This window comes from Ornithodoros turicata, chromosome 5, assembly GCF_037126465.1.
Source record: "Ornithodoros turicata isolate Travis chromosome 5, ASM3712646v1, whole genome shotgun sequence".
NCBI lineage: Eukaryota > Metazoa > Arthropoda > Arachnida > Ixodida > Argasidae > Ornithodoros > Ornithodoros turicata.
Window position 1 is genome coordinate 7,845,616 of NC_088205.1, and position 25,161 is coordinate 7,870,776.

General features: G+C 44.4%; 2 protein-coding genes across 2 annotated transcripts in view; one reads left to right on the top strand and one right to left on the bottom strand.

Moving 5' to 3' along the window:
• Window positions 1-1,555: 1,555 nt before the first annotated feature.
• Window positions 1,556-6,600, bottom strand: LOC135393925 (WD repeat domain phosphoinositide-interacting protein 4-like). Its single transcript, XM_064624276.1, has 11 exons — window positions 6,339-6,600; window positions 6,167-6,241; window positions 5,959-6,063; window positions 5,792-5,879; window positions 5,620-5,714; window positions 5,424-5,509; window positions 4,787-4,909; window positions 4,625-4,710; window positions 3,001-3,102; window positions 2,805-2,923; window positions 1,556-2,127 (listed from the first exon to the last, which is right to left on the bottom strand). Exons 1-11 carry the CDS (start codon window positions 6,388-6,390, stop codon window positions 2,018-2,020), a joined length of 1,041 nt encoding a protein of 346 aa, XP_064480346.1. The 5' UTR covers window positions 6,391-6,600; the 3' UTR covers window positions 1,556-2,017.
• A 96-nt stretch (window positions 6,601-6,696) lies between these two features.
• Window positions 6,697-25,161, top strand: part of LOC135393920 (ecdysone-induced protein 78C-like) — a 64,727-nt gene continuing 46,262 nt past the window's right edge. Inside the window, exon 1 of the mRNA XM_064624270.1 lies at window positions 6,697-7,176. Coding sequence (XP_064480340.1) covers window positions 7,074-7,176 — 103 coding nt within the window. The 5' untranslated portion in view covers window positions 6,697-7,073. The remainder of the gene's footprint in view (window positions 7,177-25,161) is intronic.

Sequence of the window (25,161 nt, forward strand, 5' to 3'; positions counted from 1 at the left end):
GGACAATGCAGAATGATTGTTGTTTACACTTTTTGCTTTTCCTCGTGGTGGTGCCAAGGAGGCATGGTGGAGATTTTATCTTGGTCACGGCGGACCTCCTCCGCAAATGTGCAACACTCGCGTTTGAACCATATTTCTGTCGATTTTGTTTATTACAACGTATGTAACAACTCTGAAGGCGTTAGATAATCAGATTTTTGTCCTGAATGTCTGGACATATATAACTTACACTATTGCTATTCTTCTTGTCAAAAAACTAACAGGGAGGAATGCAAAATGTGGTACAAGAACAGAAATATTCAACATGAAACTGTTTTCTAGAGAAGTACGATGTTCATTTCTGTTTCACCCCTTCAATGAACTCTGTCACACAATTACATCAACAACATGCGTGTTGACGTTATTTTCCACAACTCGTGAAGTTCTTGATCCAGAGTGTTGATATTTTCATGTATTTTTGACAAAATTTGCCACATTTTGTATATTTTTTAACTTTCAATTATTATTACTTTTGTTCAAGATACAGGCGTATCTTCATGAGGTTTCTGCTGTTTGTGCAGATTTTTTTGTGTTACAAAATTAATTTTAGAAATACATGGATAGCTTTGTTTCTGAAAGTTACGTAATTCATTACATTCATTCACTCATTCGTTACAAGGTATTCATTTGGCTACATTATCCTATAGAGCAACACGTTTTGAAGTCATATTGTCAGCCACAAAAATATATTTGTCAAACCACCCAAAAATGGCCATTTTTGCAGCAGGAGGAAAGAGTCAAGGCCCCTAGTCTTCCACGATTCTGCAAAATCTCGTGGAGTCCGGGATTCATTACGGAATCCTCCTTTTGGCACTGAATTTAACAGAATTCTTGGTTTTGCACAGAAGTTCGCGGAAATCTGATTGGGTCGAAGGACGCAATTGGCGCAATGTGGACGGCTACTACAATGTGCAGCGCTTTAGGAGCCGTATTGCGCGTACTGCTCCGGTACAGGTAAAAGATTTTGTATTGAGAAATGTTGTGTTGGTTATAGCAGAAGCTGCTGTACTGACACTGGTCATGAAGGGGGTAACATTAAACCCCTGCACGGATGATCATTTTTGCATCTGCCTTAGCAATGCCTTGCTCATCTTCATATCTGCATCTGACCTGCAAAATGGAATGCTTCGTCCACCTCCCATTGGTATGATCTACACTGCCACCGTGAGCAAATGATTTAACGTGTTGATGAAACTGTAGCTGCTTATACGCTACGACAGTCTGTCTCTGCGCATGAGTGTGGGAGAAGTTTGGAGATATACCACTTGGCCAAGTGTCTGTCCAATCACAAGGCAGCAGTAAGAGAGGGTATTTGTACACTGGTACGATTAGTGGTAACATCGACAATACCCACGCTTGTAACCGCATCCGCAACCATACTTTTTGATCAGTGTATCCACACACATAATCTACATAACAAAAATGTTACGTGCAAGACACTTTTACTTCTGAACATTCAACCTGTTTGGGAACATTGTCATCCGTAGTGCTCCTATAATTGTAGCTAACCGCACAGTGAGACACGCCATTTTTAATTCGTTGAGTGCTCTAAATTGTGGTTACACCAAGGGAACGTTGGCAGAGACACTAATGCTTATTCATGAACAAAATGCGGATATCCGCATGCTCCGCGGAGGCTTGCGGTTTTGTCGGCAATCGATCTGTGTAGATTTCAGGCTGTTCTATCTCCATCTGCAAACCAGACATAACCGCACCCACGTACACCTCTAGGCACGGCACTCCACTGGGTGACCACAGAAGAAACCATGTGGGGCCTCACACTGAGCTTATTCGGGGGAGGGACCAATGGGGTCGCTGCACAGACAGCTGACCTACTTGCATAGTGTATTGCAGAAGCCCAAACAAATTTGACATCTGCTTAACAACATAAAAGATGTATTATTGTTTTGAACAAAATAGTGCTTTGCCTACTACTATTAAATTTCATCACAACAAAGTGTCAGAGCTACACGACACTTCAGAGTTCGTCGTCTTCGCAGACGTCAAGGTAGACGTCGTAAGCTTCTCTATTGCAGTTTCCGTCCTTGGTGAAGACATACTTGTGGAAGGAACCGTCTACACAGATGGCTGTGTGATTGGAAAGAGACTCAAATTAGTTCCAACCGGAGAACACCGGGACGTGTGCCATTTTGCCACGTGTGCTGGGTAAAGCATTTATATTCATGTTATAAGTGGTAAAACTTCAGTGCTAAAAATTACTAAAGATGACAGACAAACAGGACACTGCACTGCGAAGACAACAGTGCCACGTCCTGTGGGTTTTGTTCGTAATTTGTTTAGCAATTTTTAGCACTTAAAGGTGTTGTGACAGTTGGTTTCCAGCTTTCCCAGATAAATACGAAAAACTATTCTATCACCCGGCATCATCCCATATTCAAGTTTTCAGGTCCATGACGTGAGCAGGTACGGAGAAAAACGGCCCCGAAGAAGCGACATCGGTGACGTCACACAGGAACAGCGAGGGAAGACGCGCGTCTCCCAAGCCAAATGGGGGAGAGGGTTCCGTGAGGTCACACCGTGGGTCGTCGTTTTGTGGCTGTGCCTATTTTCCAAACCAATCTAGCGAGAGGAAAAATTCTTTTTTCCACGGTGTTCTCATAATGAGTACGATGTGCATATCTATTATGCTTCAACATATCAGAGAAAGTGTCGCAACACCTTTAAGATTTAACATGAATTGCTACAAACAACCCCAAATTGCTGCCGCTTTCGGGCATTTTCATTGCCACAACAGTAAAACTCACCGTAGACGGATGACCTGGACCCAAAAGCGCAAATACAAGCACATTCGGCGGCAACCGTGAAGTTGGCAAGCGCCCACTGAGATTCAACGTACTGGCCTAGAAAGCCCATTTTGGAGAACCTACGAACAATTTAAACTGTAAGTGAAACGGGATGACTGCAAAAGTAATTTTTCTAGTTCATTCAGAATTTGCTTACGTTGATCGTCTATTAAGCTGTGTATTCTTTAAGGCAAATATATGAATGGTTCCCTTGTCACTGGAGACGCACAAGAATTCAGAGTCGTGGCTGAAGTTTATGCTGCAAAGAGAAATGTGGTGAGGATGTGTTAGTAATCCTGTATTTTCTTGTCAACTGCACAGCTATGAATGAATGAATTAATTAATTAATGAGTTTAGTGCACCCAAGAACGGCCGCAAGAACCTTGGTGTTGGTGCACTATCAAATTTCAGTAATGTACAGGGTGGGTGCTATAAAGTGTCAGTCACATTTTCACCATACCTACTTGACAGACAGCCTTCCGCTGCCACGCAGTGAATAATTTATGCCAGAGAAACGTATGAAAAAATCGCGGTTACCAGCCACGGCGTAACAAAATAAATTAGGCCACGCAAACTTTCGTCTTTATCTATTTTTTATGCGCTATACCGATGGATGGAGATGAAAGTTTGCGTGGTCGTATTTATTTTGTTACACAGTGCTTGGTGACCACAAGTTTTTCCTAGGTTTCTCTGACATAAATTCTTCACTTTGAGGCAGAGGAAGTTCATGCGTCAAGGAGGTATCACGTCTTGCACGAAAATGTGACTGATCTTTTAGAGCACCCACCCGGTACATATATACAGCAGCACACATTTATGATATAAAGGAAATGGCAGGAAGGCAATAATCTGAGGCACTAGGACGTTAAAAGAACATACATACGGATGATAAACATAAGGGGGGACATAATATAACAAAATGACAATAGGGAAGAGGCTTCAAAAGTGCAATATTTCAGGCAATATTTGAAAGAGTACAATAAACAAGAGAAAACAAGGTAACTAGACAACAAAAATGAGTTCTATTAGGGAGTTTTGAGCAAAAATAGCCAACAAAGTTTTAAGCCTCGAAAATACTGAGAGTCATATGGTGGGAAGGCAGTTAAAAAAGGAAGAATCAGTCATTTATAAGTGCAATCGCAGTGTTGTGTAGTACAGTATATTAGAGCCTTATGTTTCAGGGTTAAATACCGTAAAACCAGTTTTTACTCCCTGATGCAATTTGCATCGTTGTCACTTAGGGCAAAGTGCTGAAAAAAACCGAAAACTAACACGCAATGATACTGTACATTCAGCGACCAATACGGGTGCTGGAGGACGCTAAGGAAACCGTGCATTCAGCAGAGCCGCTTGGCATCTGATGTTCATCTGATATGTGAGAAGTGGTTTTTATTTCATTTCCCACCCAAAAACCTGCTTTTCTATCAGACATTGCCTGATTTTACCATGTTTTACAGCTGTTATAAAACCCGATTTTTGCTTCCTGGTCAAACGACAAAACCCGAAAAACAGAATGGTCCATGTATAATTTCTGAAGCTGAAAATGATGCAACACCAAGAGTAGCGTAGCCAGAAAAATACCTCGGAAGGGACTCTATGGGAACTTTACGTGGAGGAGAGAATTTCACCCTTGTTTTCCTTCTCCCAAATGCACTACCAAAAGTATGATTTCTTCTCTGTTTTCTTTTTTTTTTGGGGGGGGGGGGAAGCTTGAACCCCGGAAAACCCCCCTTTGGCTACGCTACTGACCATTAAGATCACTGTCAAAGGTTACTTCGTACCAGTATAATGTCGCTGGATCGGCCCCTCGCCTCAGTTCCACGAGCAAGTTTTTCTTGAGAGTGTCAAACACCCTAATAAGAGTACCCTACAAGATCAAGGATGACAATTACAATCTTTCTGCATATTCTTTTGCATTGCTGCCTTTTCGAGAAAGAGCAAACCTTTTGTGATGCAGTTGCTACCATGGTTCCTTGCTGGTTGAGAGCAATGCATGCGATTTCACTCTGATGAGCATTAATGGTTACCGGAGAGGTCGAGCTGCCAGGTTCCGTCGTCGTTAAATCCTGCATTTAAGGTAATGTCTTTTACGCGTGTCAGCCTCCTCCTTTTTTTTTTTTTTTTGCTTCGGAAGTAACCTGCAATTCCGGAATCATGCAGAGCAATTCTTGCGACACCAACGCGGATATTAAACGGAACTGTTGCGCTGCTTCTAAAAACACTAGTCGAGATAGCTGTCCTGGCAAAAAAAAAAGAGAAAAAAGAAATGCTGTGTTTGTCTACATTAGTTATACGGTCGATGGCCACAGTTTAGGACTATACCAAGTAACGAAACGTAGAGCACCCCAGAAGAAGAACAGTCTCTGTTCGAAACATTGGCGGCTCTCGCCCTGAGGGACTTCCCTTCGTATACAAAGTGAAGTTTCCCCACCTGGTGCCACTAATATTTTTTCTGATTAGGCTCTAAGTCTGTTCCCACTAAAGGTCACTAACAGTGCATACATTAATACTTTACACATATTACATTGCACACACAGCTACCAAACGTAGCCTCTATTAATCACCAATATCGCAACTTACGACTAGTTGAACACTACCGCACCGCTGACCAGGGAAGACGAGCAGATGCCGTTCGGAGGTGGACAGTGGACTCACCTCACATAAACCTGCAAATTAAGTTGGGGAACATATTAGCGGTCAATATGCACTACGGTTCGCATGCAATATGAGTGCCGCACTCTGGCTGAACATAAACAGAACAAAATCAGTCACTCACCTTTTGGGTTGTCTCTTGTATCACATGTGAACTGCTTTGCAGGGTTGTTCAGAAATGTCAATACATGTATTTGCTTCTGGCTCACCACAAAAATCCTACGTAAGAACCGACACGTATTTTAGTGTGAAAGAAAAAAACAATTAGTGCGTGATTATGCTCGTAACTCACTCACTTGTCTCGACGAAGCCTCACAGCCAACACCATTGAAGGGAACGTGAATTCCATGACAAATTTCTTTGAATGATCGTCCCAAATAAGAACTGTAAAACAGTGAGCGAAAAGCGTCAGAAAAATACAGGCACTTACTTTCAACGTCAGAAGTGTAAACGAACAACCTACCTGTGTTGTCAGCGAATTTCGGGCAAGGGCCACCACCAACGATTGCTAGCAAATTTGTGCGATACAGCATTTCACAAAGAGAAACACTTCCGACAAGCGAGGCATCTGAAAAGATACAAAGCAACTGTGATAGCTGTCAACAACAAAGAGACTTCGACCTCCGCAACCTTGTATCAGTGCAACGCAAAACGAGCGAAACTAGCCGTACCCAAATGTGCTTTCTCTGACAAAGGGTCCGCATTATATATCCGGAGGCCAGTATCCATGCAACAGGTAAAACAGCCTGTAAGTGTAGTTGAGGAATGTGTTCCAAGTAAATATCATCTGCACAAACCTCTGCTCGAAGTGCCTGAAGAGTCACACTCATGCGCGAACCTTACCGTGATCTTGATTGAATCGCAAACTTATTACTTTTGCTTCACGGTATCCCATCGTAATAGCCAGCGGCTGACTTGTTGTGGTCTCAAAAATGTTCTTCTGATCGTCGCATGCTAAAACGTATACAACGCAACAACAGGCACAGCTGATAATATGGCGGTTTCCTGCTTCTTTTCGTTTTCACGCATTGCGCAATTGTGGCAGCAGTTGTCTTCCTATTCCTCACAAATAAAACGCACCATAAACTTTGTTAGATAACAGTAAAAAAAAGTGCAAGTCTTCATAAATTCAAAATCTGGCTGTCGTTTGAAAGGTTTGTTCTTTGGGTAAGGTCCTCGTTTGCTCGGTGGCACCACCTGGTGATATAACGGTTTTGTTTTCGCCATTTTTGCCGCTTGAACTGCTTTTGCGCTGCATGATCAAAGTCGTCTGCTTTCTAATACGTTGTGCGCGGTGAATGCAGCAACTTTCAACGAACAATATGTGAGGAAGACTTACAGATTTCACGATGTGCATTGCCAGGGCGTAGCGTTTGAAATTGAGTAGCAATGGGTTTGCACACCGCTGGCCCCAGGCCCGTTGGGTACGCGCCCCGTGCTACTGGCCCAGTGCAAGCGGTGTGCCTCACGACAGGGAAATGTGTTTATCGCAGCGCATGCACGTTGGGTTGCGTGTTTGGTTCGGTCGGTGGTGTACTGGAGGTGAAAGATTGCGATGCACCGTGCTGATGTGTTGATATGGACTCCACGGATAACACGGAGAATACAGCAGATGATACAGTCTCAACTCTCCAAGCTGCTACACCTGACATCATCGAGGATACGTCACGATCCTCACAAGGTAAAAACCATGGATTCTGTTGAACTTCCTCTCATTGACCAACATTTATAGACGCCGTAGTACGCTCCGTAAGCCGATGTGTAACTGTTTGTGATAGTGGTGATACGTAATGCACACATAGTATATCCATGCGAACACACGGTGCTACTACGCGCGCAACGCTCTTCTGTTTGATGGTGGGCAATTATGGAGTTGTCTTTTTGCGACACGTCTGCGTGATACACCTCGGGTGATAACGTCCTCACGTGAGGCCCCAGCATCATATCGCCAATTCAGCAGTCAGGAAAACTGAATGACGGAGTGAAATATCTGCGATTATAAGCACCGCAGCACACACATGTCTTCGCTGCATATAAGCTTTGTCGCTACTCAGTGAAGGCGGGCATATCGATTTGCAATGATTTGTTTCCATTAAAACTGCGCTTCAATGCGTAGAGAAACGAGATATGAAATGGCTGTTTAGATATTCCGGTCGGAATCAGCGGATAACACGAAAAAGTACGTCAGATATCGTTTGCAGGTTGAAGCGAAAAGCACTGTGACGTAACCAATGCGGGGGAGTTTATGGTACTGAAGGTACTATTGAAACAGTAATACAGTTGTGTTAAACGAAAGCTGAAGAGATGTACGTAAAGTGAAGCAGGGATAAACTCTATGGTGGATCGATATATGCACAAAACACATTTTCCACCCGATTCTTCAAAGCTCCTTGTCTGTCGTCTTTGAGGTAAAACGAAAAATGTGATATAATCGAACGGTCGACAGTTTGCCGAATGTGGTTCCGTGCTATTGGTACGCTTATTTTTCGTGGGTGATCCGTTTTCGCGTGAAAGGCGAGCGCCACTTCCGTGTTTTATGGTGAGCGGTAGAAATGGGGTCAGCCGGTTAGGTTTCGGGACTGGCGTTCCTGCAACCAGGTGCTCGCTCACTGCCCCGCTAAGGAGGGCCGGTTCTCGTCATGTTCTCCCAATCAGACGGTGAAAGTTGAGTGCGATCGCGAGAGGAGCACGAAGGCAACACAAGAATCATGCATGGGTGAGTCCTCGTCGTAGTTTCAACGTAGTGTGTGAAGTGAAAAGAGGGTGTGCAATAGTTTGTGTTTGGAGTTGGCATCGAAGGAACTCGTTTCACATATGTATGCCCGTAGCGAACCAGTTGATGACAGTCTTGGAAAGTAGCTTAGTTACAGTTAATCACTTACTGAGCAGTTAACTAGTAATCGTCATTAACTCTTTCTCAGTAAGTAACTTTCATACAATACCAGGGGTTCGCGCAGAATTTTAATGTCATGGGGGATGTTGGAATTGCGTGGGGTATATCTGCTGACTTTTCGGGCTCTTTGGCCCTTTTGGCAGGTATTTTTGGGGCGTTGTAAGATCGAGGGTGTTGTAAAGGGGGGGGGGGGGGGTTAAGAAAACCCCTGCTCAGTCCGCATGTCGTCCCCCAATTTTGCGAATCCAGACATGCGATGACAACTGCGTGGGTAAGAGCCAGTGGGCGCGTCAGTTGAATATATACGACTAATTTCTATCTAAGTGTGAGAAGATGATTTCTGTTTCAGTGGGGCGGATTCTCGGCGAACTTTATTGCACATTAACGTTACCCAGGAAACGAGCTTTTCCTCGACACGTGTGTTTGAACAGCAGATTTGGCGCCATTTCATACTCGCATATGTCGTGACATATCACCCTTTCAGAGTCGTCTGTACCAACATGGAGGTTTTCCCTCCCTGTGCATCGTAATTTTTTTCTGTTGTTTGATATCAGGCCGACATTTGGGCCGGGCTCTTGCGGTGGTGTTGGTTAGCGCGACGACACCCCTGGCACAAGTCTCCTCGCAGTATATACTTTATTGCACAGCCGGGGACTAGTTCCTTGTCGGTTGGCCGCTGTGAACACGACAGAGACGTCGAGCTACCCGTACGATTAATTCGAATGAAGAGGAAACTAAATCGTCCATCCTGGCTGTGAATTGAATATAACCACCTGATTGGACACAGGGTATCTCCGACCATACTCGCGTTGTGTGATGGACAATTCGTTGTAAGGATATGAACATTTCCAAAGTTTTATTCGCTTCCTTTTCGTTACCGCCTTCTAAGAAAAACCAACGAAAGAAAGAAAATGTTTGCTTTCTAGAAAAGAAGAATGCGTACGGTGTTTCTGCGAAATATTTTTTGTTGCGTATGCATAAGCACTGCCCCGTCGCTGCGTTGTCGTCAGATCACAAGTCGTGTTCGGCTGTTGCCCGTGAGGTTTTTATCATAAAGGAAAAAGTGAGCACCACACCAGAAGCGCCTGAAGTCTCCGCAAATGCTGCTGTGTAGAAAACAAGGCCGTCGTACGGCAACGAACGTTGTCAAATCAAAGCGCAGGAGTCTGATGTCAGCACTCGAAACGAATAGCGCGATTAGCTTACGCTATCGAAACCGTAATCGTGAAGACCCCGAAGTCCGCTCGATGACGTAGCGACGCTCAGGGGCTCCGATGCACTGCTCCGTAAAGCTCTCTTCTCCGCACAGTAGCAGTGTTGCAGGAGAAGCCGCACTGCAAGCGCGTGCTTCCGTTGTGTCGTGGAGCGCCGTACGTCGGTCGAACCTTCTGCGCTGTCATGTATTTTTCCTTCTCGACGGTGAGCTTCTCTTCTTTCTTCACGTTCTATGGTTTTGACTGTTTTTCTTTCTCTTCTTTTTTTTTTTTTTTTTACCATCGTTTCTCCAATCTTGTACTCGAAGTTCCAGATATCACACCACGCCCCAAAACACCAGTAAGTTGCTCCGAACCTTGCGTTATTATTACTGTTGCCAACTCTTTGGGTTCGCGGTGACGAGTAGTGTTCTAGGGGACCAACTCCACTGGCTCACGTGATGTTACTCTTCTCCAGCCTCACCGTCCTGCATTTATAAATTATAAGTACAATACGTTGAGGTGGGTTCTGTTATAAATTATAATAGACTGAAGTAAAAGCTTCAAGTCGGGAGTTTTCTAGAAGAACGAACTTCTTAGGAGAACAGCCGTTGTAAATATCTTGCGGCTTCCGACCTGAAGCTGAACGGATAGATCCTCCTCTCCTCCTGCGTTAACGCCCCCTTGTATGTCGCAATAAGGAAGTCAGTTATAAACCCGGGGATGCACCGTACGCAACCGCATTCTCCGTCGCATACACAATTCGGTCAAGAAAATTATTATTGGTTCACGATTAGTCATTTATCACGGAGATGGCAGAAACGGGTATAAAAAAATATACCTCGCCATACGACAGAAGTGACCCATATTTATACCCGTCTTATCATTCTGCGCATCATGTCCGTACGTTGCGAGTGATATCAGTGAAAAAAAAAAAAAAATGAAAATAATAGCTCATCAAGAAATACACACGCTGGCAGTATTATATTTAGTGCCCCACGGAGGACTTGACGATAGCACTGCTCTCTATGCTGTGGCTGAATGCATTGTTCCCCCTTTCTTTCTTTCTTTTCGCTGCGACGTTCAGCAATAACCAGTCCGACGAAACAACGCACCAGTGGCCCAGTACAAGCTCGCGAACAGCTCTTCCATCAACAAGGAGCACAGCGGAGGCGTGCGGCGATAAACAAGAGCGCGCAATCTGGCTCTACGTTTTGGCGCCAAAATGCAGGCCAACGCGCTTCGACGTCCTCGTGCGCGCGCGGGTTCATCGACCTCGTTGTCACGTGATTGCCCAAACGGCCGGGGCCTGCGTCACAGTAAAGCGTTGGCGTCGCTGAAATATCCCTCGATAGAATGGTGGTAAAAAAGAAGAACGGTTTCATCGGTGGTGGGAGGGGCAAGCTCTGACCGATATACGCAAACAAACAGGCTCCGAGATCTGAATGCCAGATCCGCAAGCGTGTGGTGTTTCTGCGGGATCGAGTTGGTTGCGTTTTCGATGTTATTCCGCTGTCGGTGTGATCGATGTTTCGACGTCTCTTTCTCCTCGAAATCGAATAGCTTTGTCAGGTAGAGGCTGTGTTCCAAATGGACTTTTGTACGCAATGAGGTTGATTCTCTTTTTAGGTGTGGAGCGTTGGCATTTTTTATTTCTTATTATCTTTTTTTTTATATTGAAGCGTTTGGATGGGGGGTCCAATGGGCTCTGCAGTACCTCCTAGCTTTTATTTAACTTCTCTTTTCAAATCCAATGGCATAATGTGCTTGCATAAATTGTCATTTTAAACGTTTTGCACTGACTAGAGTCGTGAGCCGTAACCAACTGGCGACCACATCATGTTTCGCTCCGAGCTTCCATAGTGGAAAAACAACACAATCGGTAAGATCTTTACACTGGGATAAGCCATGAGATATATGGTACGGTACATTGTTCAAACTGCAGCCTAGAGACGCAGAGCGTATCTTTCAAACTTGCAGTGAAAGATCAAGTTTCTTTGCAGACATGCACGAATTTGCTTCACAATTCGCTACATCTGTTCATTCTGTTGATACCCTAGTATTCTCCCTTCTTGACTGCTCAAAAAGCCCACGCAAAACCGTCGCTAACACAGCTTCGGCCGTTCTAATCCCAGTTTTAATCTAAACTTTAAATCCCGAAGGAAACATCTGCTTCAGAAAGCCTTTCTTCACATTGCTTGCAGTATCCCTTTTCGCTTTCCTTAACCCTTTATGCGCAGCTAGCTTTCGTTTTCTGCAAGAAAGTTTGCCGCTCTGTCGGTTCCCCCCTTCAACCGCTTCAACCCTTCGTGCACCAAAAATAACCCTGTGGGTCAGCGGGTGAAAGTCCACATGGCCATTCACTGCATTGTACGCATTTGTGCCACCACAAAGATGCGCTCTGTGTGAAGGGGTGTTTAAATTGAGTTTTGTAGGAACTAGCAAACGCGTGGCATTCGATACATTCCATTGTGAATTTCCGCTCTTCTGCTTCAAGTTAGTACGGGAGCACATCGCGAGAGGGAGACATCTTAGCTTCAGTCGGGCTCAATAGGTGGCGCAGCGGGCGCTACAACTTTTAGCAGACGACGTTCGGTGGTGAGTTCCGTTTTCGTGAAAATCACAATCCACCACAATGTAATTCTTTCATAGCAATTTGTTTGGGTTTCCTTTGTAACACCCTGAGTTTGGTGCACGAAGGCTAGCCTAAGTTGGGTGAACTTGAATTAAATCGACACTTTAGCGTGAGACGCTGTCGGGAACGTTTGACGAGCTGTCAAGCGGCTGGAATAGGTTTGGTTAAAGGTTCGAGTGGGCGATGCTGTTAAGTGTGGGATGTTCTAAATGGAAGAAGCTTGGCGAGTGCGAGCTCCAAGAATGTTCCGCATCGGTTGGCGCGGTTAATGGGGGATTGACGTGCGGCTCCACCTTGTGTGATCTACTGAAAAGTGAGGGAGGTGTGTGGCACAAACTGGCAGTTTTGCTAAAGGGTTTGTCGCTCTTGGAGATGTCTTCCTGGACTCGTTTGACAACAGGGAGTGTGTGTGTGTGTGACAGTGAATGTCCCAACAGACACTGCCGCGTTTTGCCAATGATCGTAACAAAAAGCACTACGCATTTTCTCGGTAATCACGTCTCCGAAACAAATATAAATTCGCGGGCTATTATCTCTTTATCGTCCTTTTTCATAATGAATGAAGAAAACTGCCATGATGGATGAATGGGTCTTGGTTATTTTAACCAGGGTCATTTTCTATACAGGCGGTAATTGCGCTTTGCATACAAATATACAGGGTGTTTGCTCGAACGTGTCCAGAAATTATATTTAAAGCGAGCGATAAAAGAAAAGCAAGTGGTACTTTTCTGCTACTTGAGTAAGAAACAGGTACTGCCTCACTAGTAGCACCTGTTTCTTAGTCAAGTAGCTGAAAAGTAGCGCTCGTTTCTCTTTCATCGCTCGCTTTAAATAAAATTTCTGGACACTTTAGAGCAAGCACCCTGTATATGCAGAGTGTTCTGGTTACGTATCTGAAGTCGGAATGCTCGAAGCTCAATGCGCAATGCAACACAAGTTGTGACAGTGCTGACATTCCACCGATGATTTAACTTGCATTTCCCTCGGTGTGGGCGAACACGTCCGCTTGTGACACACCCATAAGCCTGGTTCATTAATATTCGGCCAGGAACATTCGTATTTGATCCATATTCGGCACGGAATGGACCTGATGCTTCAGGTACATTCTTGAATTCAGGTAATACTTTCAGGTACTATGTTACTGTGCTACCACGTCGAGGTAATATATTTGACACCTGATGGAACATCTTGATTTCGGAAGCTCGGGAATGATGCCGGTTCCCCAACCCACGCGCGTAGGTCGTCCTGTACACAAATTTTACGTTGAAATCATATAACGCCGCCCAGTATGGTACCCCACCCAGTAACAACGAGGTAGGCGCCGAGAACGGTTTCTTCTCCGTCGAAACAATCAACTTGCAAAATACGCTTTCCCGCGTTTAAGTAAATTTAACCAGACCGGTTCAAAATGAAAAATTAACATTCGTTTTCGAAGTTATCAGTTTCCTACGCATTGAGACTGATTGATTGATTGATTGATTTAAAAAAAAAAAAACTCGAGACTGCTCGCTATTCGTACGATGACTTTTCTTTCTTTTTATTTTATTTTTAGAGTCACTCTGCAATGCCATTTATAAGTTTCCACCTGGAGTTTAGTAAAAAAAGGAAAAAGACAGAGTTGCCCCTTTTCGGCGCACCTTAGCACGGCCATGACGGCGGCACGATGCCATCCATCTAGTATTCTAGGGCGTACTAGAATAGCAATGTATCCGAGAATCCCGCAAACCGGCCGTCAACCATGCACACCTCGATGATTTGCAGCCTTGTTTGTAACATGGGCACTCCCCCGAAGCCTCGGAAGAACGCGAATGAGTCCCAGAAAGCCCGCAACCCCGAGCGTCAGACACGTAGATCGACCATAATTCTTTTCCGTACATGACTTCTAACCCTATGCAGCGCCTTCTTCTGATCTTGGCGCACGCGTATGAAGTTGTCACAAAGTTCTCTTTTGACGCGATAGCGACAAATCATAATTTTCGGACGCGCAGCCCCACCTGGCGGACGGGCAGGATAAAGGATGCCCATTGTTGCCTCACGTCGGAGAACAAACGGCGCCCATAAATATCGCACCGCCCGCCAGAAGCGACCGATAAACGAAGATTGGGCAGCTGCGAACAATACGCGTGTTTATCTTGGATATCGCGAGTCGTTTACAACGTTTATGTGTGCGTTGGACGTGTGAATTGTGTGTGCGAGTAAACACGAGCGTGGGATGGGGTTGTTGTGTGCTGGACGAAATATGAAGCTGGGGGTGCAGATGCACATAAATGGAAACATTTGATTTTTGGTCCACAACGGGTGCACCAGTACACAGCATTTTAAGTCTACTGATGTCTTACACGTGATATTAAGCACTCACTCATTCAGAGTATTTGCAATCGCATCAAACACAATAAAGTAGATGTCCATGCCTTATCTTCCGTGTAACCTGGGCGTGTGCGCGTACAATATTTATTTTATTTATTTAGAAGCCCCAAGGGCTCGAAGGGCTGTTACTTGTGTGGTTGGAGCATGGATGGATGGATAATATGGCTTTTCCTTTTGGAAAGGGCGGTAGCTTGCGCCACCTAGCCTAATATTAACACATTGTACTGCGATCTAAGTTATATCGAAGCGATTGGCACTGCCTGCGTTCGCATACGATCAGTAAAGTGCGACACTTGTGTCAGAAGTTAACACCTTCTTTGCGTCTCTGAGACATAATCTAAACCAAACGACATGGAGCTGCAGGCGCCTGTAGTGGCAGCCACCCTGTTCAAAGACTGTTTTCTTTCTTCTTTTTTTATTCGGATAATACTTACTTAATTGCATTTCACTCGAGGGATAACCTATGCACTGAACGTTGAAAAGTGGATAAAGCAACAATACGGTAAACGTAGATAGGCGAAAGTAGAACGTCGTAATCCGAAGCATCAGGACAGGTCGGGTCAGCACCACCACCGTGCACTACCTCACACTCTTAAAAATGAACTTCACCGCATAGCACGCTCCTAGCCAACCATAATCTCGAATGATATCGTTAGCTGCCCTGATTTGTTGAAAACGGGAGGCGTACGCCTTTTTTTGTGACACTTATGCTGTTCATAATTGTCACAAAAGGCGTACGCCTACCGTTTTCAACAAATCAGGGCAGATAACGATATCATTCGAGATTATGGTTGGCTAGGAGCGTGCTATGCGGTGAAGTTCATTTTTAAGAGCGCAGGCTGGGGACCGAGAATTTTGAACGGAATCTGCACGTTCTTTTACTACGCATTTAAATTGCATTTAAAGCTGATGCACGATGCCCCACCCGTCTTGAACACGTAATCCCCGTACCCTTTAGACACAATGTCAATGATGCGAGGACGATGCCCTGTAGAGCAAACACTGTTCTAAATATCGGCGGAAATCTCCCAACGTGGGGCTTTCCCTTGAACCTGTGCATAGGGGACAGTAGAATGACGTAGATTCAGGCGAGCTGGCGGATGAACTCCATGATAGGCAAACCTGAGCGATGGGCACTCAACAATGGGCTGAGTTGGAGTTTATATGTCTTCGCCCATCGCTCATAGGCTTGCCTAGCGGGGCACAACCGTACTACGTGGGCTTCCAACGTTGTTTACTTTGCCGCCGCGAAGACGTCCCGCTCACACAATGCTAGGGCCTTTCCTTGTCAGAACGCGTCTCAATCTGGTCGGATCATTGGAATCAGCGTATTGTTGGGTATAGGTTAAACAAACAACGGAATTATTTGCAGTTGCAGAATAATTATCGTTTAGTTTGCTTGCGCGGGCGGTATCATTTAGCATAGAGTTAAAGTGCGTGGTGCCATCTTATATCGTTTGCGAGCAGCCTTTGTTGTTTAGCAAAAGAAGAGTGGCACTTTCCGGACGACAAGTGACGAGATCACCAGTCTCATCCGCACAGTTGTCCACGTACTCGACGAAGACAGCGGGACGGTGGGAAGTTCGAAAAAGCGGAAATTCGATAAAAGGAAAGTGCCACCAAAACAGTGACGGTAGCCTTGGAAGCGTGCGCAATCAAGGAAGCCTTGGTGATGAGCACCTTGACATCCATTTAAAGGATCATGGAAGGGCTAGAAAAAAGGAAAAAAAAAAAGAAAAAAGAAATGTAAGGAGGAGTAGAAATTAGGACGAGAAGCCATGTTATTTTTTTCTTTCTTTTTTCGCACAAAATATACGAGTGTATCGCGCAATCCTGAGGAACAAAGAGAGCTTTAAACCTCGCGTGCCAGGAAAGCTCCTTACCTCGGCTGCCAGTCTGTGACATCATGTCAGTCACCCAATAGCCAGCCCTTTTCTCTCTCTCTCTCTTTCTATTTGCAGTTGCGTCTCGACTGGTCGTTCTCACTAGCAGACGATTCTCGCTCACCAATAAGAAGCGCTGACGTTGACTTGATGTTACCACACGCCAGGAGTGTAGCATTTGGGCGAGATCGCTGCCGCTGCGCGCATTTTTGTACACTAATTTTTTTATCAGTAAATTCGCGCACTTCCCAGAGAAAATATTTTGCGTGACGGTTCACCACGAAGGTAGTATGTTTATCGCACGCAGTAAAAAAATATAGGTTCCAATAAAGTGTCTTCCATGCTGCTTTAAGTCAAGTGTAAAAAATTGAAAAAGTATCGCGGCACCTGACACGCTTTCTCCGGCAGTTTGCACCCAGCGGAGACGAGTGTCAGTGTGTTTCGGGTTCCACGTGTCCGGTTCACAACGTATGCATTTCGACCGAAAAAGCGTGAAACTTGGAATAAAACGATAGTTTAAAGAAAAAAGCGATTTCGTTATAACGAGAATGTGCTGTGTACCAAAGCAACTACCGTCAGTACGTCGTCACAATCGTCGTACTCCAAACACAAACAACAGGAAGCACGACAGCGTAGCGCGCATTTTACTCGAAACGCAAATCCAATTGTGCCGTGTCCAATTGTTGCTCGGAATAATAGCCGTGGCCGCCTATAAGGTATATTCCTCGTCTCTTTCAATCTGCATGAGAAGCGGAAAATTGCCCACGCTCAGGTTTCCCTGGCGTTGCCGTTTTATGATGGTCTTCTCTTTAGGGGAGAAACAGTGGGGAAAACGCCATTTTCCAATCCATAAAATGCTTTGGGAAACAGTTTTACGCGCCATTTGCCCTTCGTTCGCTTCTTTTGCGTGCGAACCGTCTATGACTTTTTCGATGGAGGGATCCAGTTCGTCCGTTTTACGGTGTTCGCAGTGATCAGCCGAACGAACCTCGTTGGCGCCGTGATCGACGAGAGGGTTTTATTTTTTGATGGTGTTTAGGGAAACGGAAGACGATGAGCTTTTTGTCCAGTTTTGATGGCTTAGTTTTTGTCGGCCGTTTATGGGTCGTAATCCGGCTCGATTTTTAGCGGGTCTGTGTGATGTTCGTATAGGGAATTGAGGGTGAGAGAGGCAGAATACTTTCGGGAAACGAGTTTAAATGGGAGGAAAAGAATTCCGTATAGGGACAGTTATGGGGAAAGTAACAGTTGACATCCTCTTCTTCTGTGCGCGTATGTAAGGAAAATTGGTTCTTGCATGTTTCGGAATTGTGAATGAGGATGAGTCCGGTAATGAGGTTTGCAATAAATCGTGTGTCGTGGTTTGTATTATTTAATATACATGGGTGTTTCACGTATGGTAAAAGCGCAAGGGTGCAGGCGAGCTGGTACATTGTAAAAACGACGATAAAACCTGAGACCTTATGTGTTTCATGTAACGTGAAAAAAAAAAAAAAAAGAAACATCGTACTAAAAAATATTGTTGGCTGAGCACTTGAGTCAACGCTGTTTACCCCGCGGGAGGATTTTGCCATGACTTCTGAGCACTTCTATCGAAATTAATTCGCGGGAAATTGAATTTTCCCATTTCAACTCCAAAACTTGCCAAGTCGACCTTACGTTTTTTTTTTTTTTTTTTTTTTGCAGAGACAGAAAGCGCACGTCGGATTAACCCCGTTGCATCGTAAAATACATTCCCTACTACTTTGGTAATAGCTGAAAAAAAAGAAGGAGAAGAAGAAGCGAGAAACGCCGTTCCGAGGGGGCGCAAATTGTCAGCCGTGCTCAGTTCTCCGTCAAATTAACGCAAGATACGGCGAAAGGAAAACGGTCACCCGTTGCCCCTTCCTGTTTCCTTCTCGCTCTTCTTTCAGATAACTTTATGTTGCAACCATACTGCCGTTATCAGCATAAGCATTGAAAAGGGAAAGTGAAAGGACAGGTACATGCATGGCCTCCTCGCATCGCTTCTTTCGGAGCTCTGAACACGGCCGGCAATTTGTGCGCCTCGAAACGATGATTTTCGCTTTAAAAAAATATATTTTTCGGCCATTATCATTGTAATAGTGCATGTATGTTGTAATAGAATGGGGTAAATTCGGCATGCGCTTTCTGTTTCCGTCAACACAACGTGAGGTCGGCTTAGAATAAATTTCGGAGTTCAGTTGGGAAAATTCAATTTCTCCGGAACTAAGTTCGATAAAAGTGCTCAGATGTCATGGCAAAATCTCGGGTGAGATAAATAGCGTTGACCACATAGTGTCCAGACAAGTAGATTTTTTTTAATACGATTTTTTTTTCCTTCTCGTAAACGCACTGTATATTTGATCGGCACATTATTTAGCGGACTAACAGTTACAGCTTTCTTCGCGGTTAAGGGAAGAATGACAACTTGGCAGCTTAAAGTGCTGTGAAACACGTGAAGTTTTTCCTGACCCGTCACGGGACTGAGTCCCAGAGATCTACCCTAGAAACCAACTAGAACATTTTACCCGCACCCCACGTCTTCCTTCTCCTCCCTCTTTTCCTCTCCTTTTCCTCTCCTTTTCCTTCCTCTTGCACAACATACTAACAAAAAACAAAAAGGGAAATGCGCTTGCTGAAACAGTCCTTTGGTCCTGTTGGTTTGTTAGCCAGAGGTTTCGGGTGTTCAAACCCCCCGGAATCGTACCTCTGGTACTGCCTTTGGGAGAAGAAAAACGAAGGTGAAATTCACTCCCCCATGCAAAGTTTCCGTAGCACCCAACCACGAAACTTTTTCCTGGCTATACGCTACTGGTTAGTAGCGCTCTTAAAAGATTAGTGGACTTGCTGAAGTTGCCAGTAACATCTCCCGGAGTTTGGGGAAGTATGCATTCGGACAACATACTGTTAGCTAAAACTGTCCTACACCAGCTTGTTTGCAAATTTCTGTTCTACAACTTATTGAAACTTTCCAGAAATCGAGCGTCGATCATTTAGCGACGTGGGAAAGCGTGCGAAGTAACTTTGAAGGCATTGAACGCTTTAAAGGTAATAACGAAGCAAGAAAAAGGACGCAGCAACGTGACACTGTGCGAAACAGTTGTTGCGAATATATAGCTCCGGTCTAAAGCTATACAACTGTCTCGATTTTTATACACTTAGGCTGTTCTCTTTGAACTACGGCTAATTTCTGCGTTTACGTTCATCTGTGATTATTACTGTCTAATGATCCGTCCCATACACGATCCTTCCTACACATAATTAAGTACGCACACATAGTTGTGAGTACGCTCCCTCACATCAGTGTTCTTGTCACCACCTTGTGCTCTGTTCACTCGCACTGTATACCGGGTGTTTCAGTTAAATCCCCGGGCTAAATAATTCGCGAACCGGTGCACCAATCGAATAACTTTCTTTTTTACAAGTATCTGTCCAATACCGCCTACAAGATGCGCACCGCGTGAACGAGCGGGAGGCGCTCATTATTTAAATAAAAATTCAAATGAGTTTCGTGAAAAAAGCTAATTTCTAAAGCAGGGCGCCGCCGGCATTAAAATGGGTGCTACTCCTTTCGGGACCTTCAGTGGACACCTTTTAGAGAAAAATCTGCCACCGAAGCGGGTCATTTATTGCAGTAATTAATTGGTTTCGGTTTACGTATTTTTGTCGCGGCTGGTCGCGGCGAAGCGCAAAAGGACGTAATTCATTAGTGTAATTCATTGGTGTAAGGACGTAATTCATTGATGGATAAGGGAGTGAAAGAGCGTCTTTTTGCGCTTCGCCGCGACCAGCCGCGACAAAAATACGTCAACCGAAACCAATTAATTACTGCAACAAATGACCCGCTTCGGTGGCAGATTTTTCTCTGAAAGGTGTCCACTGAAGATCCCAAAAGGGGTAGTACCCATTTTAATACCGACAGCGCCCTGCTTTAGAAGTTACGCTTTTTTACGAAACTCATTTGCATTTTTATTTAAATAATGAGCGCCTCCCGCTCATTCACGCGGTGCGCATCTTGTAGGCGGTATTGGACAGATACTTGCAAAAAAGAAAGTTATTCGATTGGTGCACCGGTTCGCGAATTATTTAGCCCGGGGATTTAACGGAAACACAATATGTAAAAATAATACAACATATTAAGCTGTGGAACATTAACTCTATGTCATTTGGGTTGCCATTTATTGTACGCTCTCCTCCATAAAGTCACCCGTTTGCAATAGGTGAAACTGGCCTAGCCTCTCCCTTGATTCCCCGACTTCGACCCCTGCTTAGCACAAAAGGCAAGCTTCGTATTGTTCGTAGAAAGAAAGCGTTTGGACGTCCGTGTAGGCCGTGAACCCAGTATTACAACCCTTGACCCCCGACGCACCGAGCGGGAGAAGCAAATCTCCCCCCATCCCTTTGCGTCCACCACAGAGAAAGTCCTTTCCCCGTGGATTGAATCTTTTGTACGCTGGCGATATTCTTGATTTCAGCGCTGACCCCGCCGCCTTTGAGGCGATCGCTTGTCCCCGCGTCACTGCACAAACACCGTGGCTTGCTCTTACAAAAGGGGCCGATTCGAACAGTATCAGTCGGTCGATTCCACAGGACGCAAGCATACAGATCGGGGATCGGGGATGCAGATATAACAGGGTGCGGAGGTATTTTCGCGTACGCATTCTCGTTGTCTGTCTGTAGCTTTGTGTCTCATGATGACTCTCTTCGTATTGCAGTCACGGTTATGTTCCTCATGTAGTACCCTTTCTTTAGTGAATAAAAGCGGAGCTATTGTACAGTAAGGTTTTACTTATTTATTAGAATACTCTACCAATGAACTGCATTTTGCGTGGAAATACTTCGTGTTTTCGGCTTATCATTGCAAATACAATACAAATACAAGCCCCTGGGATTAGGTGGACCCGTGAATCGCACCTCGACTATTTTTCTGAATAAAGTAATAATAATTGGGGGTCTACGTCGCGAGACAACTGAGATCTCCGAATAAAGTATTTTATTATTATTATTATTATTATTATTATTATTATTTAGCATGATTCTCTAGGCTCATTCCTAATATCCTGCATTGAACTGGTGTATCTTTGAGTTGTTCTCTATATGAGAGTTAAGCAGCCATTACATTAATGGTACTCTCCAGCGATTTGTCGTTGACGCCGGGTCCAGTGCAACAAGCCATGTGGCTTAGGCGGACCCGCCTAAAGATTGTTACTTGATGAAATAATAAAGTTATTATTATTATTATTATTATTATTATTATTATTATTATTATTATTATTATTATTATTATTATTATTATTATTATTTATTATTATTATTATTATTATTATTATTATTATTATTATTATTATTATTATTATTATTAAATGAAGGTGTGGGGCTATCGGATCCAGATGTGTAGCAAAGGTGAGTTACACTTTTATTACACTACGCTCTATGTTAAGAGGACGGCTATAATTGTGCTAGATTTTGAGAGAGCAACGGATTACTACAATTGCTACGGTTTATTTTATTATTTTTTTCCCGTAATTGGTAACTGTCTTGAGAGTCAACAGCGATCCTAAGCGTGTGGTCTGTGGTCGTTTTGCGCATAAGTTTTGCCCACCTGACGTCATTATTTGTCGATAATGCTTACGTTTATGCAGGATGCACGGAATCGCACCTTTTCATCTTCTACAATCGCCATTTCACTCTTTAAAAAAAAGAAGGGTCTGTTGTACACTCCAAAGGGACTGATATATGTGGCAAGGGTGTACTCCCCAAAAAGGAGTTACACACACCTTTTTTTTTTTTTTTTTTTTATTTAAGAGTGTTGCGTCACGTACGTTGGATAAGCAACGCTTTACACCCACATTGCTTGCACCCGCGATTTTGTTTTCTCCGTTCTTATACGATGCTTATAGCGTTGTACGTTGAGGTTACCGTTTTCCCACGTCTCCACAGGTGCCCAGAGTGCGGAGGACGCAGCAGCTTGCGAAACCCGAATGTCTCCAAACCATATTAAAAAAAGAAAAGAAAAGAAAAAGAAAAGGCTCGTTGGCGCTTCCGTTTTGCATACCAAATGAGTTCTGTAAAACAAGTGACACGAACATGAAGGATAACGGTTAGTCAGCTGAACGGTAGCGTTTCCTCCATGTACTTGCTGGGTTGACCTTACTTTCGTTCTGCCTCTCTTTCTCGTTCTTTTTCGCACTTCTTGGTCTATATCATATCAGTAGTTTAGTTACCGTTGGCTATGGGCTGGGACGATTGTACAGGGTACATATTGTTACATACATACATACATACATACATACATATATATATATATATATATATATATATATATATATATATATATATATGTACTCATTGAACGATGCGACAGCACCAGAGGACACGTGTTTCGCCGTGTTTGCGGCTCGTCGGCCCTGGGTAGCTGCGCATCGTTCGTTGTAAGTTTGAATTTCAAACACGTCTAGCATCATTTACTTATTTTTTTAATGGCTTTTCCCCCCTCTTTATAATTCACTGGCTTGCACTGTGGCATTGAGGAGTGCTCAGTCACCCTCCCAGGTGCATATCGCTCGCTGAGTGACCCCTGGTTTGCCAATCCCGAACGATGCGGAGCTACCCAGGGCCGACGAGCCGCAAACACGGCGAAACACGTGTCCTCTGGTGCTGTCGCATCGTTCAATGAGTATCTGTTTCTCTACGTGCAGCCATAGAAGCCATTTTAATCTGTAAGTTTGAATTTCAAACACGTCTAGCATCATTTACTTATTTTTTTAATGGCTTTCCCCCCCTCTTTATATATATATGTATATATATTATTTGGCATTGAAATTAACGTTTGCGCAGATCCTACAGCTTTCTTCTTCTCTCACTCTCTCTTCTTTCGGGGGTGGGGAATTTGATCGCTGTGAGGGAAAATCTCCGCCTCTGGGAAACGAGAACTTATTTCATGATTCGTGCGCGCATCTTCGCATTCTGCGGTGCTTTGCACGAGCGGCAAATAAAAAATAGTTTGTGGTTGTTCCGATGCAGGGAAACGCACGAATAGATACGTTGTCACGCGTCTCTGTAAAATCGTGATTCGATACAAATTACTCTTTAGAAAAACAAGATTTAATGCGAATTCAAATCACTCTGCAAAGGCACGCTTCAATCGGAGTCCGAATTCGACGCATTGGTTCACCTCCAAGTAGGTAGCAATCAAATATATCTTCATGTGGACTTGTGTGACTTAAAATTCACAATAACACTCGTTGCACATCAGTCTGGCAGTATTCAACGAAGGCTTTTTACAGCTTAACAATTACACGGTACATAATAAACGCACTAACATAACGGGGTCATCCTGAAGTACCGACGTTTTTCCGAATGACCAACAACACTACACTCTTTCGCCAACTGCCCTCCCCTTTCTTCGGACTAAACTTACAAATAAGGGTGCCAAAAAGCCACATCCTGCTTTCCGTTTCCTGGCCCTTCCGCGTTCCCACGATGCCCACGAAGCACTGCAACTCTTTGCCGTCCCTCCTGGCGTTTTGTATTTACGGAGGAGTAGCTAATAGCCGCTTATGTATGTGCGCGCACACAGAAAAGGAGCGCAGAGTTACTCGTTGTGTGGACATCATAAAAGACGGTGTTTAGACGTCTATAGCGCTCGGCTGTTGACGGATGCCAGCGGCCACTTGGTCCTGTTACACCTGGCTTGGAGATACTTATGAGTGGTTGATTGACAGCAGGATGTTTATGAGCTATAGATCTTTGTTCTTTGTTTGTTTGTTTGTTTGTTTGTTTATTGTGAGGTTAAGGAGAAGTTAGCCGAGGTGACTTTCGTTCGGCTATACGTGACACTTGATGGGGTCCGTCCACAAAGACGCTCACGGTTCTTGGATTGGATTCTTTTTTCTTCTTTTTTTTTTATCATCGACGACCCATTATCAAATTATCACTTCATTATCAATTTCTCGTTGGAATCTTTTATTCCTCCCGTGGCACAGTGGTTAGAGTGATTGCTTTCCACGCCGAGACTGGGAGGTGACACGGGTTCGAATCCTGTCACCGGCTGTGCTCTCTGAGGTTCTCCCTGAGTTTTCCAGAAGACTTCCCAGACGAATGTCGGCACAGTTCCTCCTGAAGTCGACCCAGGACGCATACTAACCCCCTGTCCCCTCCCCACTCCTTCCTGCTGTCCTCTCTCCATCTGTCCACGTCAATATACGCCGCTCATGGCCACAGTTGCTTCGCGGCGCTGACGCGGAATTAACAAAAAATAAGTAAAACTCCCGATTATGTATCACGTTAATATGACCCCCGATAATATGACATACGCGCTTTACGACCATACTCCCGGGGAACAATTCAGTGAAACCTCTGCAAATCTCCCCCGTTAATACGACAATTCCGCATTATGACCATAATTTTCGGGAACGACCATGGTCATAATAACGAGAGTTCACTGAATACGTATCGACGTATATATATATACATGGTGTCTACAATGTAGGTGCTGTTCGCAGCTGGAGGAAGGAGGCGGCAGTATTTCACTTTGGACCCTAAAGGCGGTGGCTGGAAGTGTTCGCCAACAAAAGGAAGAGGTTCTTTTATGAACTCTTCTTCCCTCAGTTTAGTGAATGGCTTCCGTTGGCGCATCGTCTCCCCACTCTATATAAGGTGTTTATAACGAAGCCTTTGTGCTTTGCGCGGA